The sequence below is a fragment of the Botrytis deweyae genome, assembly GCF_014898535.1.
Source record: "Botrytis deweyae strain B1 chromosome Unknown BDEW_004, whole genome shotgun sequence".
NCBI lineage: Eukaryota > Fungi > Ascomycota > Leotiomycetes > Helotiales > Sclerotiniaceae > Botrytis > Botrytis deweyae.
Window position 1 is genome coordinate 273,630 of NW_024066211.1, and position 20,725 is coordinate 294,354.

The 20,725-nt window shown below is 43.1% G+C and overlaps 4 protein-coding genes across 4 annotated transcripts; 2 read left to right on the forward strand and 2 right to left on the reverse strand.

Annotated features, from left to right (window-relative positions):
- Positions 1–226: 226 nt before the first annotated feature.
- EAE98_002088 (uncharacterized protein) lies at positions 227–6,920 on the reverse strand (the record flags this gene model as incomplete). Its single annotated transcript, XM_038949707.1, has 5 exons — positions 227–752; positions 808–897; positions 945–2,704; positions 2,756–5,146; positions 5,199–6,920. The coding sequence occupies 5 exons, from the start codon at positions 6,918–6,920 to the stop codon at positions 227–229; spliced, it is 6,489 nt and encodes a 2,162-aa protein (XP_038813446.1).
- A 2,052-nt stretch (positions 6,921–8,972) lies between these two features.
- EAE98_002089 (uncharacterized protein) lies at positions 8,973–9,614 on the reverse strand (the record flags this gene model as incomplete). Its single annotated transcript, XM_038949708.1, has 3 exons — positions 8,973–9,275; positions 9,363–9,442; positions 9,503–9,614. The coding sequence occupies 3 exons, from the start codon at positions 9,612–9,614 to the stop codon at positions 8,973–8,975; spliced, it is 495 nt and encodes a 164-aa protein (XP_038813447.1).
- A 7,144-nt stretch (positions 9,615–16,758) lies between these two features.
- Positions 16,759–18,427, forward strand: EAE98_002090 (uncharacterized protein; the record flags this gene model as incomplete). Its single annotated transcript, XM_038949709.1, has 2 exons — positions 16,759–17,001; positions 17,054–18,427. 2 exons carry the CDS (start codon positions 16,759–16,761, stop codon positions 18,425–18,427), a joined length of 1,617 nt encoding a protein of 538 aa, XP_038813448.1.
- Positions 18,428–19,233: 806 nt separating this feature from the next.
- On the forward strand, positions 19,234–19,994 carry EAE98_002091 (uncharacterized protein; the record flags this gene model as incomplete). The annotated part of the gene is made up of 3 exons (XM_038949710.1): positions 19,234–19,260; positions 19,311–19,846; positions 19,901–19,994. The coding sequence occupies 3 exons, from the start codon at positions 19,234–19,236 to the stop codon at positions 19,992–19,994; spliced, it is 657 nt and encodes a 218-aa protein (XP_038813449.1).
- Positions 19,995–20,725: the final 731 nt, after the last annotated feature.

Consider the following 20,725-nt stretch of genomic DNA (forward strand, 5'->3'; position numbering starts at 1 on the left):
GGAAAACAAGATCCAAGTCCATCTATCTTCAATTCCGATTCCAATAAAACTCCTCCCTCCATACGCCTCTCATCCCCAACCAGAGTACCTATATATCCAATGCCTAACTCATTTAGACCCTTCTGTTTTCCTTTTGATTCGCTTAAGCCCGCAACTCCATACATAATCCTTTACAGTGTATGTATTCTCCTTCTCCTCAATAATACATAAACACTCCTCTCAACCCCTAATTCCCACCCTTACTACTTCTCCTTGTAGTGAAACTCCTCCTGATACTCTCTCCCCATGCTGAATTATCCAACACTTCCAAGACGTTCTCCGCAGATACCGCACTATTCCTTCTACTGCTTGCCGTGCTATTAATTGCACTCCCATCACCAGCTCCTACACCCACCCCTTCAAACGAAAATGTCGATCCACGCGGTCCATGCGCTTTCAGCGGACTCAAAGTTGGACTCACTGCAGAGCTTACTGAAGGGAACGAAGTATTCAAACCCAGTCCAATATCCGCATCCGTTCCTCTTCTCTGTCTAAGTGGTGCCCCATCAAGTCCATGGGTAATAAACGAATTTCTCGAATCCGTAATATCTGTTGGTGAAAGTAAAGCTCCGCTTCCTGAAGCAGTTGATTTATGTTTCTGGGTAGATGAATCTTCGTCGTCGACGTAAACTTCGGGGCCCAATTGAGGAATATCCGTCATTCGGCCAGACCTTTTCCTTTCCATGTGTTTGCGGAATCTTCGGGACCAGTACCTATGCTTGTTAGTAAATTAAAACATATGCACGAATAGAAATTTCAAAAACTTACATAGTATCGAAGAATCCAACCACAATTCGTCTTCGGACTTCTTCTTCCACTCTTTGAAGACGTGCGCGGCGACGTAAAAATTCTTCAAGTCTATATCAATCATTAGCTAAGTACCAAAAATCACCCAAATAACTTACTTCAAGCTCTTATTGTCACTGATAACATTATAGTGAGCTAAAACCATCAATACTGTCGTAAAAGAAATACCCCGATCAGGATCTGCCGAGACTAAAACCTCTTCATAGAAAAGATTAAATCTCGCTCTGTCTCTTCTGACTCTACCGGCATCAATTTGAGAAATTCTTTCATTCAATCTCTTCAAATCAATACCATTAGAAGCGCTGGGGCTTGAAATAGAATTCATTCTACCACTGCTTGGTTCCGTTTGTATATCTTCGAGAATTCTGCGAACCGAATCTTCATGTGAATATACACGCATCTCAAAGACACCAGAGAGTTCACCCAGAAGTCTTGGGAAATGTTCCTTTTCGATAAATCCTGTACCATCCGGATCTAACGTAGCCCAAGCCTCTTTGAAGCGTCTGATCTCATCACGACTAACTTTAGATAAGCCATTGGATCGTTGGAAGACATAACTGAAACTCTCGTAGATGAGCGACACAAATAAACTAGTGAAGATATACATGCTCACAATGTTCCACGAAATGAATAATACTCGAGCCCATGTAGGGCTTCCGCAGTCGCTATCAAAGAAATCGGCACCTTGAGTACAGAATGGAGGTGTGATAGTCGCATAGTCTTCCATGATTTGATTCCAACCCTCTCCACAGGACATACGAAATAGCATTAGAAGCGTTTTCGGTACTGTTCGCATGTTGAGATTGTCGGTTTCTTGTTCACCAAATCGAGTGAGTCCAAAGGTTTGAGTCATAGCGATAGCAAAGACCATAAACAGGACAAACCAAGTTGCCAACAAATTTCCAATGGCTGTCAAACTAGCAGCTGCAGTTTTGAATAGCTGATCCAGAGCATCATTTCGGGGAATCAAGAGTAGAACGATAGAAACAAGAAATAACTTGTGTAGTTGAACATAAACTTGAGATTTGAAGTTGGTGAGAAGGAGGATTGTCGTGACCAGTGTACCGAAGACTGCAAGAATCGAGAAAACATCCCATGAACTTCGTTTAAATCGAGCCCAGCTCAGACCAGTTATACGAACAAAAATGTTGAGAATGTAGAAAACTGTGCAAGCCAAGAATATATAATCTCTAGTTCTATCCCACCATAGTGGCTCGGGGTAAAATTCCACTAACAATAGGATGAGATGGAAGACAAGAGTTAAGGTCATAGCTGAATGCCACTTTCCATGCTTTCGAGTGGCTCTCTTGTAACACCAGTCTTTCCACCAACGTGGATCTTTCTGGGAAGGCCGTTTAGATGGAGAAACCTGCCTTAAAAGTTTACGCAACTCCACCCAAGATCTCTGATCAGATGTCAAAAATGCGATTCCCGTTTGTTCCGTGTAATTTCGCATGAACACAGAGATGAACAAAGTAAGGATGAAGACCGTGGCAAGAAGGTTGAAAAGGACGAAGAAGACTGCATTGAACTCGCGCGATGTAGGATCACCCGGATTAAGACCACGGCCAGTAATGGACATTGACTGAAACATTACGTCGACCCAACCTTCTTGGGATACGATTTGAAAAAGGATGAATAAGGAGCCTCCGAAATTATCGAAATCGTACCAGGGATTTCCAACTTGTCTAGGTGAAACAATGTTCCAATCACCACTAAACGGCTGATTGTAGAATTCACCAGAACAATCGGTCAAATTAGTGATGTCGCCATCATTGCACGCCTCCAACTGGCCGTTGAAAAGGTTTACCCCATAAATTGCAAAAGGAATTAAGAGGGACATGGAAACGAAGGCCGCCTATTAGCATGTTAGCAGAAGCATTAAACAACATGGAAACAGATTCCGTACCGAAAGAACTTTAAATCCACCGACAAGAATCACAGAGTGGAATGTATTTCTTGCACTATCACTGACATTGAGCAATCGGAGAGCTCGCAAGGCTTTGAAAGCTCCAACTGCTCGTGCAATTGCTCCATCGTCCATCAATGAAGTGATGACATTGATCCACAAGGTAATAAGCACTAGACCATCGATGAAACCCCATGTACTTCTATAGTATGCGTTTGGAGTCCAGAAGAACCCATCTGCAATGACTTTTATGAGAGCTTCGACGGTGAAAATGATCCCAAAGATGAAATCGCAAAAGACGAACCAATTATTACCGGTTGATTTCTCAGGATTGGCTATGAAGTATTCTCTTTGGTACAGAGGTGTGGTTATACATGCCAACAAGACCATTGCGACAATGCAGAGGTACAGGAATGCCGAAAAGCCATACCAAATGGTCAAATCAGGCTCAACACCATCAAAACGTTCGCTTCCACGCCCAGGCCCTACGCATCTTTGACAAAGCCTTCTGATAGGGCTATTAGGTTTAAAAATGAATAAGGCATTATTGTAAGATGGGTGTTTTGCCAAGTATTCACGCTGTGCTTTCTTGCGCTGAGATGAGGCTGAGACAGCTTCTTTTGCCATTGCCCGGGTACCTTTAGAGTCATCGGTCTTGAGAGAAAACGATATGTTGGAATAAAAGGGATTTGGTTCCCTGTTCCAGATTTTAGACACGAAATTACCCCAGACGGAGGATAAGTATCCAGGCTTTACACCAGCTGCCTCTGCAGCAGCATTTTCCGCATTGTGTTCGTGCTGTCCCGGAACGATTTCATCATCGAGAAAGTCCTTGACAACCGCATCTTTCAATAGCATCTCCATGGTTGCCGGCCCATAATCGAGGGGGTCTTTTTTCGCTTTGGAGCGACCAAATCGAACGATAGACGATAATGCGAGATTGCTAGAAGAGGTATCGACCTCTTTCCTGGTCAGGAAAGCCTTCACTTGTTGCATGCGTTTTTCGTCCTCTGAAACATCGAAATTTTCTTGAATGACAGCTATGAACATATTCACCAGAATAAAGTTGGCGAGAATAAACCATCCAATGAAGAATGCTGCACCAATCCAAGCAGTGTTTCGTGACTTATCAATGCCGGTAACATTATAAAGAAGTGTGGTCCAATTCTCGCTCGATAGAATTTGATACAAACCCAAGAAAGAATTGAAAATCGTAGAGAAATTGACTTGTATATATTCTCCAGAGTCATCATGTGAGGGGATCTCGCCGCGAAACAGCTGAACTGCGAATATCGCAACCAAGAAAGTGATAAGAAAGACGAAGAGTACAAGGTTTCCAATACCACTTGCATTTCCCAACACCAACATGATCAAGGATCGCGTGATCTCGACACCCATGACAACCCGATAGATTCTGAGAATCTGGAATGCGGTAAGCCAAGCATAAGGTTGACCTGAATTTCGAATGGGTGGCAATAAAATCACCGTGGTAATGATCGCAAGTCCCAAGTCAAATAAATTTCTCTTGTGCTTGTGGAAATCCCGCCAATCGGAGGCAAATCGCAAACCGATGTCGATTAACAACAAAAATGTTACCGCCACCTCCGAAAGATCGATGAATCTTGAGCGAGAATCCGTCATGTCGGAACTCCGGAAAGCTTGAGCTATGAGATCATAGACAATAATAGCGATCCAGAGCCAATATGTTTTATCGTACATCTGTTTTAGCTTGCTCACCTGTCGTGGCATGTTTACATTTGGATCGGGATGATCATCATCAGCATGGGCAGCGAATGCACTTGTTTTGCCTTCTCCTCTGATAACCTGAAAAGATGAAGTAATGACGGCTATCAGCAAGTTCATAAGCCAAAGCATCATAATAACAATTCCTCCTGCGAAGAAGATTGCGGCGGCGAGATAGTCTGAATCTGTGGTGTAATACATGAGATCTGTAAACGTGTTACCTGTCATAATAACGAACACGAGTTCCAAAGACTGTGCAATGTTATCAAAACTGACAGTTCCATTGAAAGGAAGTTGATCAGGAGGCAGTTGAAGACAATAAGATCCCTCGGGGCACAAGTAACCTTTGGACGAAGTGGCTCCAAAGTCTAAAGGGTAGAAAGGATTGTTCACATCGGTTGATTTCATCCAGGGATCATGAGACGAGTTGTCCTTGTTAAACTGTCCTCCGCAGTATTGGTTGCTATTAACGAATGCAGTATTTTGCGCATTTTGGATGTCGTCAGGGTCGATCCATACGCATTGACGATCAAGACTTCCTTTGAAACTTTGTATACCGATGATAGCAAACAACAGCCAGAAGAATCCAATAAGAAAGGAAACATTGAGTAGCAATGGAGTCGCTTTTTTCAAACTTCGAAGAATTATCTAGATGCTATGTTAGAAGTGCACATGAAAGCGAGAGCAACGTAAGGCTTACAGCAGTACCGTTTGTAAGGGCAAGTAATCGAAGAATACGTAAACAGCTTAACATGCGAAATAGGTAAAGATGATAGCCGTGCTCTACTCCAAGAAAACTGATGGCAAACGCTGCCCAGTAAGATACGACTGCGACGAAATCGAGTCGATTGAAAGAATGTCTGAGAAAAGCTCTCCTAGCTAGTTGCAATCGCTGGGCTTGCTCGACAGTGCTGGTCATTGCTTGCATTTGAGCGAAGGTATTGACGATAGGCATTTGTGTATTGGTGGTTTCCTCGGAAGATGATGTTTGGGCTCTTCTGACAGATGATTTTCGCTGAGGTGCAAATATCGATCGGTACTTGTCCACGATTGCTGCCCTGGCTCCACGTTGCCGGTCTATTGTACTGTATTCGGCTGCATTAATAATGAAACCGGACACAATAATACGTGCAATCACTTCCAGCGTGAAAATTATAAAGAGGCCCAGTAAAGCCCAGTCGGTTTTAGAGCCCCATCCAGGGCGCCGAGGGTGAGTATAAACAGAAGGAGCCGCATCTATCGCAAGGAGAATTGTTTGTATAACAATCAATATGAGAATTGCTGGTTCAGTGATAGGATAAACCAGAAAATCGCAAAGTTTTAGCCGAAGCTTGTTTTCCGGTGAAAAGATTCCTAGTGTTTTTCCTCTGAGAGGGTTAGGAGGATTCTGTGCCTGCCATTGATCCGTTCCAGGTCCATCCAAAGTCCTTGACGGGGGTTTCTCAAATGGAGGAAACATCGTATTCGGCCGGTAAGCTGTATCTTCGACATTCGGTTCGTATGATCTCCGCGAAGGGAAAAATGGTTCCTCAATACTGTGCGCTTGTCTCCTAGCGCTTTCTTCGATGACCTCGGCTTCACCACTCAGATTAACCACACGTTGCGACATAGCCCTCATCATCGACCCAGCTCTGGATAGAGCCCCCACAGTAGATGGAGATCTAGATCTGCGTCCACTGGGTGACAGGTTAGCTCCATAACTTTGCGACCTTGACCTTGTACCATATGATGAGTAACCTGCTTCCGCATTAGGAAGATCATCACCTAGTCTAGACCCTCTGTAGTTTGAACTTGGTGAGTTGAAATTGATAGATTGAAAGCTAGACCTATCATGTCGCTGCCCATCTGGAGTAGTGGGTTGTGTCCCACCCATGGGCTGCAGATGGTTCGAATCCGTCAAAGGTATCTGGTCAGAATCGGAGGGAAAATATGAATTGTCGTTATCTCCCATGTCCCCATAAGAGTGCGCATAAGGTGTGAGAGAGTGCTGAGATCCAAAAGACATGGACCTTTCTCGCGGAGCATGAGATAAACTGATATCCGGTACATTTAGACCAGCGAATCCCATTGCTGCTTGAAAATCTGCAGGGTTTCCCACAAGCGATGTAGGGGTTTCTATTTCATTTTCGTGCCTTTCCCCAATCGTAGACTGTAGTGTCAGAGGTATCGCTGAGCTACCTGTTCGATCCGGTCTCCCTCCTGGACTGGGAGAAGAATCCCCTAGCCTTTCATACCCAGTACCAGCATTTAGACTTCCCGTCGGACGAAGACCTCCCCCTGCCAAAAGACTCCTCCCTCGTGTGTGCCGCCGCGATCCATCTCCCAAATCTGCAGAATCAGGTGGCCGTGTTAGATCTCGTAAAGGTATCGATTGAGGAGGGCTCGATAAATTATTGGAACCATTGGTGTTATTTGGAGGCATTGTGCCTAATCTCCGTGTTCAGAAAGCCAGCCAATTATCCGTATATATTTTCGAGTGTGCCGTTGCAAAAATCTGTAATCGCAATCGCAACGTAGTAGTTCGCAAGATTTCCCCAGGGACCAACGCGTGGAGCGGATCGTTTTAATCTTCAAGTCGTTATCATAATCGCTAGGATCGTATCGCTTTTCTTTCAATTCGTTGGCAGTCTGGAAGACCTTAGATTCCGTGTTCCTCGATTACGTCGTATACTTTGAATTATTCTGTTTTTCTTGAATATCAAAGATTGCGGTTGACTTTTTGAAATGGCTTCTGTAACCAATTCCTTACACGAGCTTCAGTTGCACTTATACTACAAACGGTAAGGTTTGGAAGCGACAGGGGTAAGATGCTATTTTAAAACAAGGCTATTGTGGCTGAGAAAGGTACGGGGCTGAGAGGGGAGGGGTGGTTGTGCATTTGGGAGAAAGTGCGGACTTCCTCTTGTTCCCAAAGTCAGAATAAGATTATAATAAAGAGACAACTCGTATTAGAATGTTCGGAGTTTATGGAAGAATGAAGAGAAGGATATCGTCGTATCATCCATCGTATTCATATTGCAGGCTAGACCAACCCGACTACTTTGAAACATATGAGACAATGTTACAAGTGATATCTGTCCAGCAAATATACGGCACAGACTTCCAGATAATGCACATGGAGTCTCCATACCTAGTACCAGTTTGGAGATAGACACAAAGGTGTATATGCAAACGAACCAAAATGAACCAATGTTGCTCGACTTGAACGGCATTCGGCAACACATGAATATTAAATGCAGTGAAAGTGGCTAATGCAAATGGAAAGAACGGTAACTTTATGGTCACGTGGGGAACTTGAGACATGATCGTCGCTACTAAATTTCGGTTCCTCCGGCACATGTCAGACGTATGTATTATTTTATTTACATAAACCTCATCAGCCTTTCAGCCTTATTTCGCCCCATATTTCATATATTGACAATCTAATGTGTGAGAATCATTCTGACGTGTTATGAAACGATGGAATGAATGCACATCGAGCTACATTAGACGAACTTGCATGTGTATCACATCAATTGGTCTCCCTTCTTCTTACACCACCTTCCTCCTTAACGCTTCTTGAGAACCTTAGGAAGATGGGTGGATAGATCACCAGATGATTATTGAGAGCTGTGGTTACGGATGCTAAACCGAGTGTGCTTCTTGTTATGCGACATCATTGCGCCAGAAGTTGATACCTTTAATCATCGTCTCAATATTATCCACCGACCTCTGGAGTCTCAATCGCCCCAAGCCACTGTTTATACGACTAGAAATTCCTCCATGCCGAGAGTAGTACTGAATCTACCTTGATGACTTATCTTTATGCCTTCCATCTCTACAGTTCAACTTTATTAGCAATCATCTCACCAGGGTGGGGATCTAATATGAAGCTTGCCCAGACTCTAATTGGTTTGCAATGGCGAAATCTTTTTGCAGATATTGAGTAAACACGGCTGATGATAGCCCATACTCAGTATTCTTCGCCATTGCTATCGCATCCTCATCAAACTTAATTCTGCTACAACGGTTTCCCCAAAGGTTATAATATGCCGCCTTAATACTTGTGAGATCCCCCATCAAGCTTTTCTTTTCACTTGGACTTGTGGCCACTCTTCAAAGTCAATAAGCAAGAATGGATAGTAAGAAGTTTCATACTGTTCGATATGGATGACGAGACTTCTGAGTATATTTTCTTTTATCCTTGCTGGCTTGGGGACAAGTGCCTCCGATAACTCAAAGATGGACACGGAAAAATAAATCTCCAGTTTGAGATCTAGACTCTAATCGTATGCATAACTACTGTTGTATCCGTTCATCTATTCTGGGGTTGTTCTAGGTAATTTATAGAAGTGCGATTGCCCGTCACCAATTGCGCTTAATCTTTAGCATTTTCCGATGCCCATCATTACAACAATGGTTCTATAAATTTCAGAAACCCTATAAGGCCCTGCTCTTACATTCCCTCTTCTCCATCATCCATTCACCCCACAACTTAAGCAATCCCTCCACCTGTTCCATTAGCCCACTTCTCCGCCCATCCCTTTACATCCTCGAAACTCCTACAAACCCTCTCACTCCCCCACCCCGTTGTATCATCCGTAACTGGATCAACATATTCCAAATTCGTATCCGCTGCACACATTATCGCACGTCGCAAATAATCAAAACAATGTTTTTGATGCGCAGTCTCTATATGCGTATGCGCGGCCTTTTGCTCAAGAAATGGATCGATGGGTCCCCCGGCTGCGCGCGCAAGTTGATAGTGTAGATCGTAGTAGGAGGTACGGAGGCCGTGCTAAAGAAGTGTCAATCTAGATATGCGACTGGAATAGAGGTAGAAAAGAGAGGAACAGAGAAGGAGTAAAAGGGAAGGAGAAAGTACCAGACAATGTAGTTGATGGAATACCGAGACACTTTTTACAATTGGTGCTATCTCAGGTCGATATATAAATCCTCTGCCCACTACAAAGTTATTAGTATAATTCAAACGAATGCTGATAAAACATGTATATAGAAACCAACCTGGCATTAAAGATCCCCAAGCGGCTTCCGATTCCGGCGTCGGTTTCATGGAGAACGTAGTATTAGGATACCAAGTTTCTTTTATCGATCCTGGAGGTGCTATATCTCTCATCATTAGCAAATTTTCAGTCTCTAAACTCCAGTCTTCTCATCCACTCATTCAATTCCCACACTTAACCAACAGCAAAACCCAAGCTCAGCCATCATTACAAAACTGAAAAAACTTACCCAACATCCCCCACTTCCTCTCCCCCCTCGGAAACTTCCTTCCAACTGCTGTCCCCATCCCAAAAAAAATCAGAGACAAAAACGCAACGATAAGTATCTGCACCCATCCACGATTTCGCAGTGGGGTTCGACTCGTCTCTCCTCTTTTTATTGGCATATGAGTCTCACTCTTATCACTCTCATTATAGGTATTAAACCCCTTTTTCCCCGGGCGTATTTCTTCGTAGCCGGCAGGACTGCGTGGCATTTTCTCTCTTTGGTTTTTGGCGTACCGCCCTGGTTTAGGTTGGATTTTGGTTTCAAGGGGAGGTAATTTGGTGGGAATTTCTGATCTTGGGATAGGATAGTGATTTCTTGCTTAAGTTTAGCAGTTTGATGTGCGGTTGATTTCGGATTTTCAGTGGTGGCTTCAATATCTCATTCCAGCTTCGACCTACAAGTCCAGGTTGTGATGTTGTGATGCTGTGATGGGAGGATGGGAGCTTGGCAAGTTGAGTACTAGGTGTAGTATATTGTAAATGATACATGAGGATTTTCTTGGCAAGTGTAGGGAATAGGGATAAAGAGTTGTTTTTCGGTGGGTAGATTACTTGTTGATGGATTTTAATTCTCACAAAGGGAGATTTGGTGTTATTTCCTAATGGAGGGATCAATAGGATTATGGAGTGAAGGATGGACTTGTTTAGTGGGATGGGGAATATCAGTATAAAGTTTGGGATGGCGGTTTGATGCTAGGTCATGATGAGACAGATTATTGTGATTGGGGTAACCGTTAGTTGGGCTCGGTAATATTAATATGGGGAAAGGGGTAACAATCTCGTGCTACTTTACTATCGTCAGCAGAACGACCAATTTTCACGTATTAAGACCTGAGGTTTTAACAAAGATTAGTAGTACATACACACAGGTTGCGCCAAACTTTTATAACCGAGTCAAATTGAAAATACCCCAAAAATCTCATGCAAAAACATCTGCAATGTAAAGTATATATAACACATGTAGTACAACCCAAGAGAATTCCGCGTACCATCTAGAACTCTCGTATCGCCATTGATCACTACAGTAGCTAATATTTACCAGAACATCTCTCTTTATCCATCCATCCATGCTCGGAATATACCAACCTGGACGACTCCTGCAAATTCCACTATCCAGATCTCCTCGCATCGCCAATCTTCCTACCAAACTCCAAATATACCACTTGCGCGTACTCCACCTCGTTCTCCCGATAAACTCCCTACCTTTTCTTTATCCAATTTTCATCTCAACCCAGTGCCTTCTTCTTACCACTAATCTAATTGGCCCGTCCCCCATTCCGACACAAAGAATCACAAGCCCAGAAATTGATTTTGTTGCATATCTGAAATTTCCGCGGATTCGCAAACATGGGATCCCCATGATATCCAGTGACTTTTTCTTGACCATCAATCTAATTGGTCTCCCAGCATTTCCAAAACAAAGAACCAGGAGTTGTGAAAAAGTTTTGTTGCATATCTGAATTGACCGCGGATTCGCAAACATGGAAATGGACAAAGACATAGATACCTAGATGTACAACATGTATGTATCTAATCCACGCCGTATTGATTGCCCAACTAGACACTTGACCGGACCTAGGTATTATTCGTCACGATATGTGTAGGTATCTGGTGAAGATATGCATTTCGCCTCTTGATCATCTAGAGCATTTGCAGATTGCGCAATTCACGATTGCAGTTCGCAAACTACGATCTGGAAAAACATAAACCCAACGGAAAATTCCACAATCTACTCCTCATCCCATTCTCACTCACAAAGAAAATATCATCTACATCTCCCAAAATAGCCGGAACATACCTATTTCCTTCCCTCCCCAAACTAAGAGACGGTAAACTCCACTACTAACCCTCGTCTACTCCACCCTCTAACCACGCGCATCACGCTTCTTTGTTCCGCCCCCGCTACTGACAAGAATGACAGCAGTTCCTGACGCTAGAACACGATTCCTCTATCCATTTCATCTCATCTCTTGTTGCATATCGATCTTTTCGCGCTTGATATCTATCATGTGTGTTGTGACTTGGCATATGAATGTCACTGGCAACTGCTCCGTAGCTGTGGGAGAGTTCAAATCTCTTGGTATATCTTTACCCATCAAATCAAGGTGCGGCAGATACATCTTTTTTGCCAATGCAAATCACTTAAATGCATCTCGACCTCATTCCAGCAACCTCATCCATTGCATTCATGAAATAAACAAAATATCAGTAATCACCTCTTGTTCTTTCGCCCTTCCTCGCCCTAATCCAAGATCAAGATTCCGCAAAAAGCAGGAAATAGATTTTGACTTCACTATCTCTCCAGCTCGGCGACTAGAAATCAAGGTAAACATGGACTTCTATTTCTTTGTTTCCTAGTTTCTTCAAGGTCAGCTGCTAGGAAGAGAATCAGATATTGCTCGTTTTTCAACATCAACGCTGATGCAAATGATGTGGATGTGGTTTCAACCACGGGTATTGTATATTTGTAAATTTGAATATCATTCAAACGCGGGATGAAGCTGAGATAGATGTATGTTGATTTCGGTATCCGTAGTTTTTGATTTTGTTATAGATGATGGTGAAAATGCCCAAACCAGATATCTCACCGCGTCCCTGACAAAATCTGCAATCTCCAACCTTCAATCGTCATGTATCTCTCCTCATCATCGATTCCAATCCAGTTATACACAGAAACAGACACAGCTTCATTTTCGTCATCTTGATATCGAAATGCGATATTGAAATACGAATGCGGTCCCCGTAACCTCTACGGAGAGTAATCTATCATTCCATACTTTTCTCTTCTCACTTCTCCCCCTCACACATCTTCTTTTTCTCTTGGCGCAAAGTCTCTTTGTCGTGTAACTTGTAACTACTACTCATTTGTCAGCTAGTCCGTCTGCTCTCCTCCTGGGATACCGTTAGCATACCATACCATACCATACTGCGCTCACAAGATATCCCCTTACAAGCCGTGAACCCCTTTACTTCTCTCTCATCTCATCACCAAATCTATCCCGTCATACCAGTACTTCCCTTCACTTCTCCCCAACTCCTCTCTCCCCCCTCAATGAGAAACGAAACAGTAAAACGACAGTCGAGATCTTCCCAACCAAATAGTATTCAATCATTCCCGCAAATCTACCTCCCATCTCCATCTAAGTAGCACTGCGCATCTTGGTTAATCATATCACACCCTCCAAATTACCCCCAGTCCACCACTCACTCACTCACATATACACACACACACAACAATTTACTCACCCACTCACATATACACACACATACAACAATCCACTCACCCACTCACATATACACACACATACAACAATCCACTCACTCATCTCGTTAAATCTCCTCTCTCCATCCTTTTCCTCTTTACTCTCCGCACCCAAACAAACCACCTCCCTCTCCTCCTCCCTCTCAACCTCACTGTCATCCCCAACCGGAGAAACCCGGAAGCGAAATAACCTTACAGTATTTGAGACACCACGTTCCATCCGCTCGGTGAGTTTCAACGAATATCCAATTCCAGGAAGAACCGTGTAGAACAGATACTTTTCCAACTACAAGCCAATCCATCTATTACTCAATCAGCCATCCATTCATCAATCCGTCAGCCATGATCCATAATAGTTGGGCATGAAAATTGTCATGGTCCGTGAATGTGGATGTGGATGTAAAACAGGAGTGAACAGAGACGAAGCACGCACCAACCAACCTATATGTGTGGTATTATTGCGACAATCTGCAGCGACAACAATTTATCCCTACCTACCTAGGTATATTGAGGTGGAAAATATTTATTCAATGAATGAATGGATAGATGCCCAGGTGGATAGATGAACGTTTGAATAATAAATGAAGGAATAAATATATGAATAAAACTCCTCCTTTCATTTACGAAACTCCAAAAGACATCCATACTACAAGAGAAAAAGAAAAGAAAGAGGAAACGGCTAAAGATAAACAAACCCCCTTCAATCTAATCTATCATTCAATCATCCATTCAATCATCCGAAGTTTGTTTCCCCAACCCATCAAATACAGACTCCAAAAATAAAAAGAACATTCATTCGTTCAATCATCCCCTTCAATCATCCCCTTCAATCATCCCCTTCAAATATTTCCTTAAACAATTCCATCTTTATAGACCGACAGACTACAATCAATCAAACAAACCCATTCCAATCCTCTCTCCCCCACTCTACCCAAGCAACCGAACCGAGCCGAAGTTCGAACCGGAAGTACAGTAATAATAAGTACCTACCTACCTACCTACCTACCTAGTAATACTGAATAAACGAAACAATCCCTCACCAAACAAGTATCCCGAATGAAAATGAAAATGAAAATAAAATAAAATGAAATGAAACCAATGCAGCCACCCGATATGTAGCGATAGCCGCGAACTAATCTTTCACTAGGTAGGTAGGTAGGTGGTAACCTTATTTACGGGTACGTAGATACATACATACATACATCCACATAGTAGCCATACTTCTCTATCTAGCTACCTGCCTACCTACCTACCTAATATCCAGTAAATTATTATCATTCTAGCATTGAGATTATATACTGTAGATTTCAAACTGTAGATTTCAAACTGTAAACTATAAACTATAAAAAGATCGAAACAAATAATCAAAAAAAGATGAACGAAGTACAGTACTTCAAGGCCGACACGCTCTACACATATAGATATATACTACTAGGTAGGTACATACATCCCATCACCACACTTTCTATACTCAAATATCAACCCAAATATATAGGTAGTATACCAGGTATTCGTCACCGAGAAGAAGTTCCCTTATCCATCTCATCACAGAACGTATCAAACTTCCATCCATCATCCGTCATCCGTCATCCATCATCCATCCATGATTCTTATGACTGCGTTCCCTCAAGAATCATTACGACAGTCAGCTAGCCAGCCCGTCATCCATTCAGTCAATCAATCAATCTAAACCGCGTTCCAAAACTAACTTCCCCCTCGCAGAGAAAAGGTATATATAAATTCAAATCTCCATCATTCTTCAAAATTATCCACACCCTCACCCTCATCCCCATCCCTATCCCCCACAATCCAGCTCAATAAAGAACTCCAACTCCACTAACCACTAGCCACAAACCGCTAATCTACTAACCCAAAACCCAAAACCCAAAACCCAAAACCCACTAACCCCAAACCTCCATTCCACATTCCACAGCACATTCCATCTCCCTCTCCCTCTCCCTCTCCCTCCCCCCCTCATCCCCAAACCAAACCAAACCAAACCAACCCACCATTTCGTGTAACCACCGAACCCAATCCAATCCAATCCAATCCAATCCAATCCAAGCTACCTCCTACCTGCTACCCACACCCACACCCAGATCCAGGCCCTAGACTCTACCCTACCCCCAACATTACCTAGTACATTCCTCGCAACTTACCGGCACTCCCCGCATCTTGAATCCCGTATCCAAACTACCGCGCTACGCTACTAACCTTACTACTGAGAAACACAGAGACCTATTGTGTAATTCCACTCCATTCCATTCTACCTACCTCCCTAAGTATTTGAAGTTAAAGTTGCTTTGCCTGCCGCTGGAATATGTCCTTACTACTACTTACTTATGACTAGCTTGGCAATCGATCCATCCATCGATCCATCTATTCGCGATTACGAAAATGTCATCTACCTACCTACCTGTGTACCTAACCTACATGTGCATGAACTGGTGGGGAAGTGCACTTACCATTTGTTCGTGAAATGAATCAATGTATCCGCAACATGTTTGTTTGTATGGTTTACCTCGATATGTAATCTGTAATCTTTTTATTATTTGTAAATGTGATGGGTATGATTGAATAATTGAATAATTGAATTGAGCAATTGGTAGTGTGGTAAAAATCAAAGGTCACATCATGATACAACATCCATAATATAAATTTCCGAGACAAATACAACCATCATATCATGCTTATTTTCCTTTTCAACGAATTTAGAGAAGAGATACTTTAATAATTGAATGTAATTCATGATCGAAAAAATGTGCTTCTGGCAGGTTTGTAGAGAGTCCTCATGAAAATGTATGAAAATATACAAAGTGATCGAAAGCAGTGATTGGCTGAAAACGGTTCTTTGCTCAATTTCTTCACTAGCTTTCATCAACACCCATCTCTCGAATACATAAAGACCGGATCAAATCCTTTCTCTTCATTTAATCCTTTCAAAACAAAGACTCTTGCACGGCTGGATTATCGTGTTGTATGGTGCTCAGATTTCATTGCTTACTTCAACAACAACTCAGCACAGCTGCAGCAACATCAAGACAAAGAAAATAATAATTTTTTTGATACCATAGCAACATTAGAGCCTCTGCATTGCTATCAGGGGTACTCATCACTGGACACCTACATCTAATTTGCTTGACACCACGGTTCCAGAACATAAGCCTCCGAAGGGAAGACGGCGCGGTCTGCAGGAAGCCACAGGTTCATCCCAAACTTTTTGATACTGCACGGTCCTGAGAGGAAAGAGAAAAAGGTCCCACTTGAATCAATTTCTCAGACCTCAACCTGGTATTGGAACTTCAGATGAACCATTTACTCTCCAAAGAACTTCTTTGGAATTTCCAGAACTTTGAAAAGGAACATCTTTTGGGTCTCACTTGCGTCTTACAATCCTTCTCTGTCCGAGGTTGGGGAGACATTCATCATCAACAATAGCAAAAGTAACAGCAGGTAATTCATATATCTCATCACAGAGCCACAGACACAAGTCGAAAGCGGGGCTCCAACAATCCGACAAATATTGTCGAAAACAGATTGGAGAAGAATTCACCTCACTTGAATTGTCATAGAGTCTGTGAAGTCGGGCCTTTCACCTTCAACAATAAGCTGATCTATGGTGAATATTCTACACTGGTAGAAAGCTCTTTATAAGTCGGTGGCCCTACTTCTCCGAAGTACAACTGCCTCTTTCACCAAAAGTTCCAAATTTCCTATCAGCAAAAACCATGACTTTATCACCACCACCATCAAGGAATAGCGAAATGTTCCAACACGATCTTCATCATTTGGTAGCGCACAACGCCAATACATCTTATCCGCAACCAAAATACGACCCAGATGAAGGTATTCACATGCAGACACATTACGATTCACCCATTTCGCATGAAGATCAATACATGCGCAGACCGCAACAGACTAGCTATCCATATCAGCATCAACACCAAGACTCTGGATTAGGAATTCAATATGTGAGTTGCTGAACAACTTGTGTCTGCCTTCCTAAGCTAATAGTGGAATTAGGAGTATCACGATTTTCAGGGACCCGTGTATCAGGATCAATACAGCACACCAGCCAGTTCGCCCACTCCTCCATCCCAAGATATGATAAGAACGAGAAGTGGCCTTACAGTTCAACGAGGTGGACATCAAATTTTGAGACCCATGCCTGAGGGACGCCATCGAGCAGAGAAATCGCCAAAAATGAAGAAGGCTAAGAAGGAGAAGGTGAAGGCCGAGAAGAAGGTGGCAAAATTGGATAAACCGTTGAGTGAGCTCACCAAAGATTGGAAACATGTTCCAGTTGCCGATATCGAAACATACGTGAATAGGTCGGCCGACGAGAGACGACGGGAGGTAGATGAGGGCAAAGTTCCAGGGAAAGTCAAGAGACCAATGAACTCCTTCATGCTCTATCGCAAAGCGTATCAGAACCGAACGAAAGATTGGTGCCTACAAAATAACCATCAAGTTGTTTCTCAAGTCTGTGGTGATAGTTGGCCGTTGGAACCCGATGCTGTAAAAGAGCAGTTTAGTGAATGGGCCAGGATTGAACGAATCAATCATCAGAACGCGCATCCGGGATACAAGTTCTCTCCAACAAAACCTGGTGCTGGTAAAGCCGCTAAGAGGAAGATGTCTGAAGACATTGCTTCTGATGATTCTGATTTGACTGATTTCGATTGGCAAGGAGGAGGTCAGTCAAAGAAGAGACGGAATCTTCGCAACCAACAGAGACCCATGCAGCAACAGCCCGTTATGTATCCTACGACCAGGTCTGCTTACCACTACTCTTCGCGCGAACATTCTATGGAGCCAAATTATGCCAACTATAACAAATCCTCGTATCAAATTGCGAACCCGGGAAAGCAGCCTCCTGCTCAGTACAATCAAGCAGGTATGCAACCTGGAGAATACTATCAGCAGACCATTCAAAGTAACCCCTTAGTAGCCGGCGTTGAAGATGTCATCATCAAAAAGACCCCAGCTCCAGGTGTTCATTCGTATCAAGTTAGTATTCCGGGAGGACAGGATTTCGATATCATGCACCCGCAACCGCACTATACACCCTCGCCTCAGCCAGATTTCAGAATAGATCCTTCTTTGATGACTCAAGACCACGGTCATTACGAGAATAACAACTATCATGAAGGTCATCCTGATGGAGTGTATTTTGGTAGTAATCATGATTCAGAGCAAGCATGGCAAGCTGGGTACGGAATGAATGATAGGGAGATGGATCCCGCTCTTCAATATCTCCCCGAACAGCATGCCGACAAAGGACAAATCCATGATCAACAGATGGATGTTTTGCGAGGACATCAAGAAGGATGGCAGATTGAAACACTGGATAGTGGTCGAGAGTTTGATAACTGGATGGGAGCTGGTGAGGAATAGAATGATCTAATGTGTTGATGGAGTTTGGGTGGTCGCTCGTGTACAGGATGGATTCGTTCAATGCATTGGGTATGGAGAAGGAGGTTTTCGTTATGTGCATTTCCCGGAGTACTGGTGTGGTTCAATCTTCTGTCAATTTCCTTCTGTATGGAAAAGTTCGGCGATTGCTGAGAACATAAATCTGCCCCATGATGTATGTAGATAGGATTGGACGTTGCATCTCATAGCCAGCCAAATCTATGTAGAGCTGGTATGAGGGCATGTCCTATTTAATAGCTCTTCCCGTGAAACTTTCACGAACCAATGTAGTTATTAGTCATGTCTTGCTGTGTTGTATATGTTTGAGGATATAATCGTGGACAAGGGGTTTGTCTAATAAGGAGGGCAGTCGAGCCTTAACAAAGACATTGTATCATGCAAATTGCCGTTCCAGTACCAACTTTGTGTCACTCTATCGTGATGTACCTTGAATACCAGATATGAATATATACCTAATCAAAAACTTCTCATTGGTACGGCTCAGTTATTCATTGGTAATTATTGCCTAATAGTACGACCATGAAAATGGTGAAAATATGAAATGAAGGAGAAAGTCCATTTGAACTTTGAAGTTCCAAGGTAAAACTAATTTAGCCATCATGGTCCACTTTTTTCTACCGTAACTTTGGAGGGGTCAATTGGTTCATTTTGCTCTACGCGACTTCAAATATGTGATACGCGATACTGAGGACATGATACTCAAGTAAACTCAGGGCGAGATCTAGGGTGAGATTTGATACACAACTAAACAAGGCAGATCATTGAGAATGTACGGAGATATAGGGAATAAATTGGTCAGTCAATCCACTGTCAACTATGAACCATTCTTCTAATCAATGATCAGGTTCAACATGCCAAAAGAACCCAAAAACTCGAACATCTTCCTCCATATCAGACTGAAATGGTTCGCGCCGTCACTAGGGAGGTTAGAGACTTAGACAAAGACGCTTCGAATATTTTACAATCCATCGGTGGCTCGTTTGATCCATCTGCCGACCCTGCGACAGCATGCACTCTCCTCGTTGATCACCTGTGTATGCGAAGGAACAAACGATGTCTCCTCGCATATCATCGTACACGAACCGACAAGCTTGAAGAAATGGTATGGAATGGCAGTGATGTTTTGGATCTCGCTGCACAACAACATCGCATTACAAGTGAGGGGCAGAACGGAGGGACTGATTTAGGAAATGGTGAGGGAAATACCAGCAGTCTAAGCCCGGAAGAGGAAGAATACGTCAGGCAATATAGCGATTTACTCGCTGCGTTCAAAGGACATTGGACCGATATTGATCTGACCGGTAGTCTTGAGCCTCCCAGAGATTTGTTTATTGATGTTCGGGTCCTCAAGGATGCCGGAGAAATCCAGACAGAATATGGGTAAGTAATGGCACACCAATTAGATGGAGGTTCGTTGACATGATTACAATGCAGTACCATCAACCTTACCAAAAATTCGCAATTTTATGTCCGCCAAGGGGACGTTGAACGTTTGATCGCACAAGGATACCTTCAAAAACTCAGCTAATTACGAGGTCCATCCACAGCAACAATTGTGGACTTAATCACAACGGCGGAGTTGATGGAAACTCGTCAAATTGACGGAGGGGAACATCCATGAGACATTTACGGACGGTGAACGGAGCCACTGTCAGTTGAAGACATGAGGTCCAGAAGCACATACTCTCCACACAGGAACAACGCGGCTTTGTGTTCTGCCACGAAACCCAGTCCACGGGGGAGAGACCCGGTGCAGCCGGTGCCGGAAAGATGTGGATTTGTGGGGGCCCCTATTCTCATTCGGACCAAAAATGGCGATAGTCGTAAGAAAAGACGACGAGGACTGTGCAATTGGAACGAAAATATCTTGTTATTTCTATTACTACATAAATACCACGCGGGGAATTGATGTACCATTGTAGAGGATCAGGTAAAATACAAGACCAAAACTTTCGGTAACCAAGCTTTTCGCGGGGTAAATTGAATGGAAGGGGTTTTTTGAATGTATCAGTCTGGCAGGAGATATTCGTATTGAATGATTAAGTTCATGGCCGGATGATGCATGCCTCGAGTTGAATTGAAGGGTTCTATTGGACTTGATGAAAATTTTCAATGGCACGGTGGCTCTTGAGGGGAATAATTCTCATCGGGTCGTACAATGCTATGATTTATTACTTGCTGCAGTCACACTCACTGTAGATTGATTATCCGGCCTGCATCGGTTTGACAGGTCGATGGTCGTCTCCAGATTATGATTCC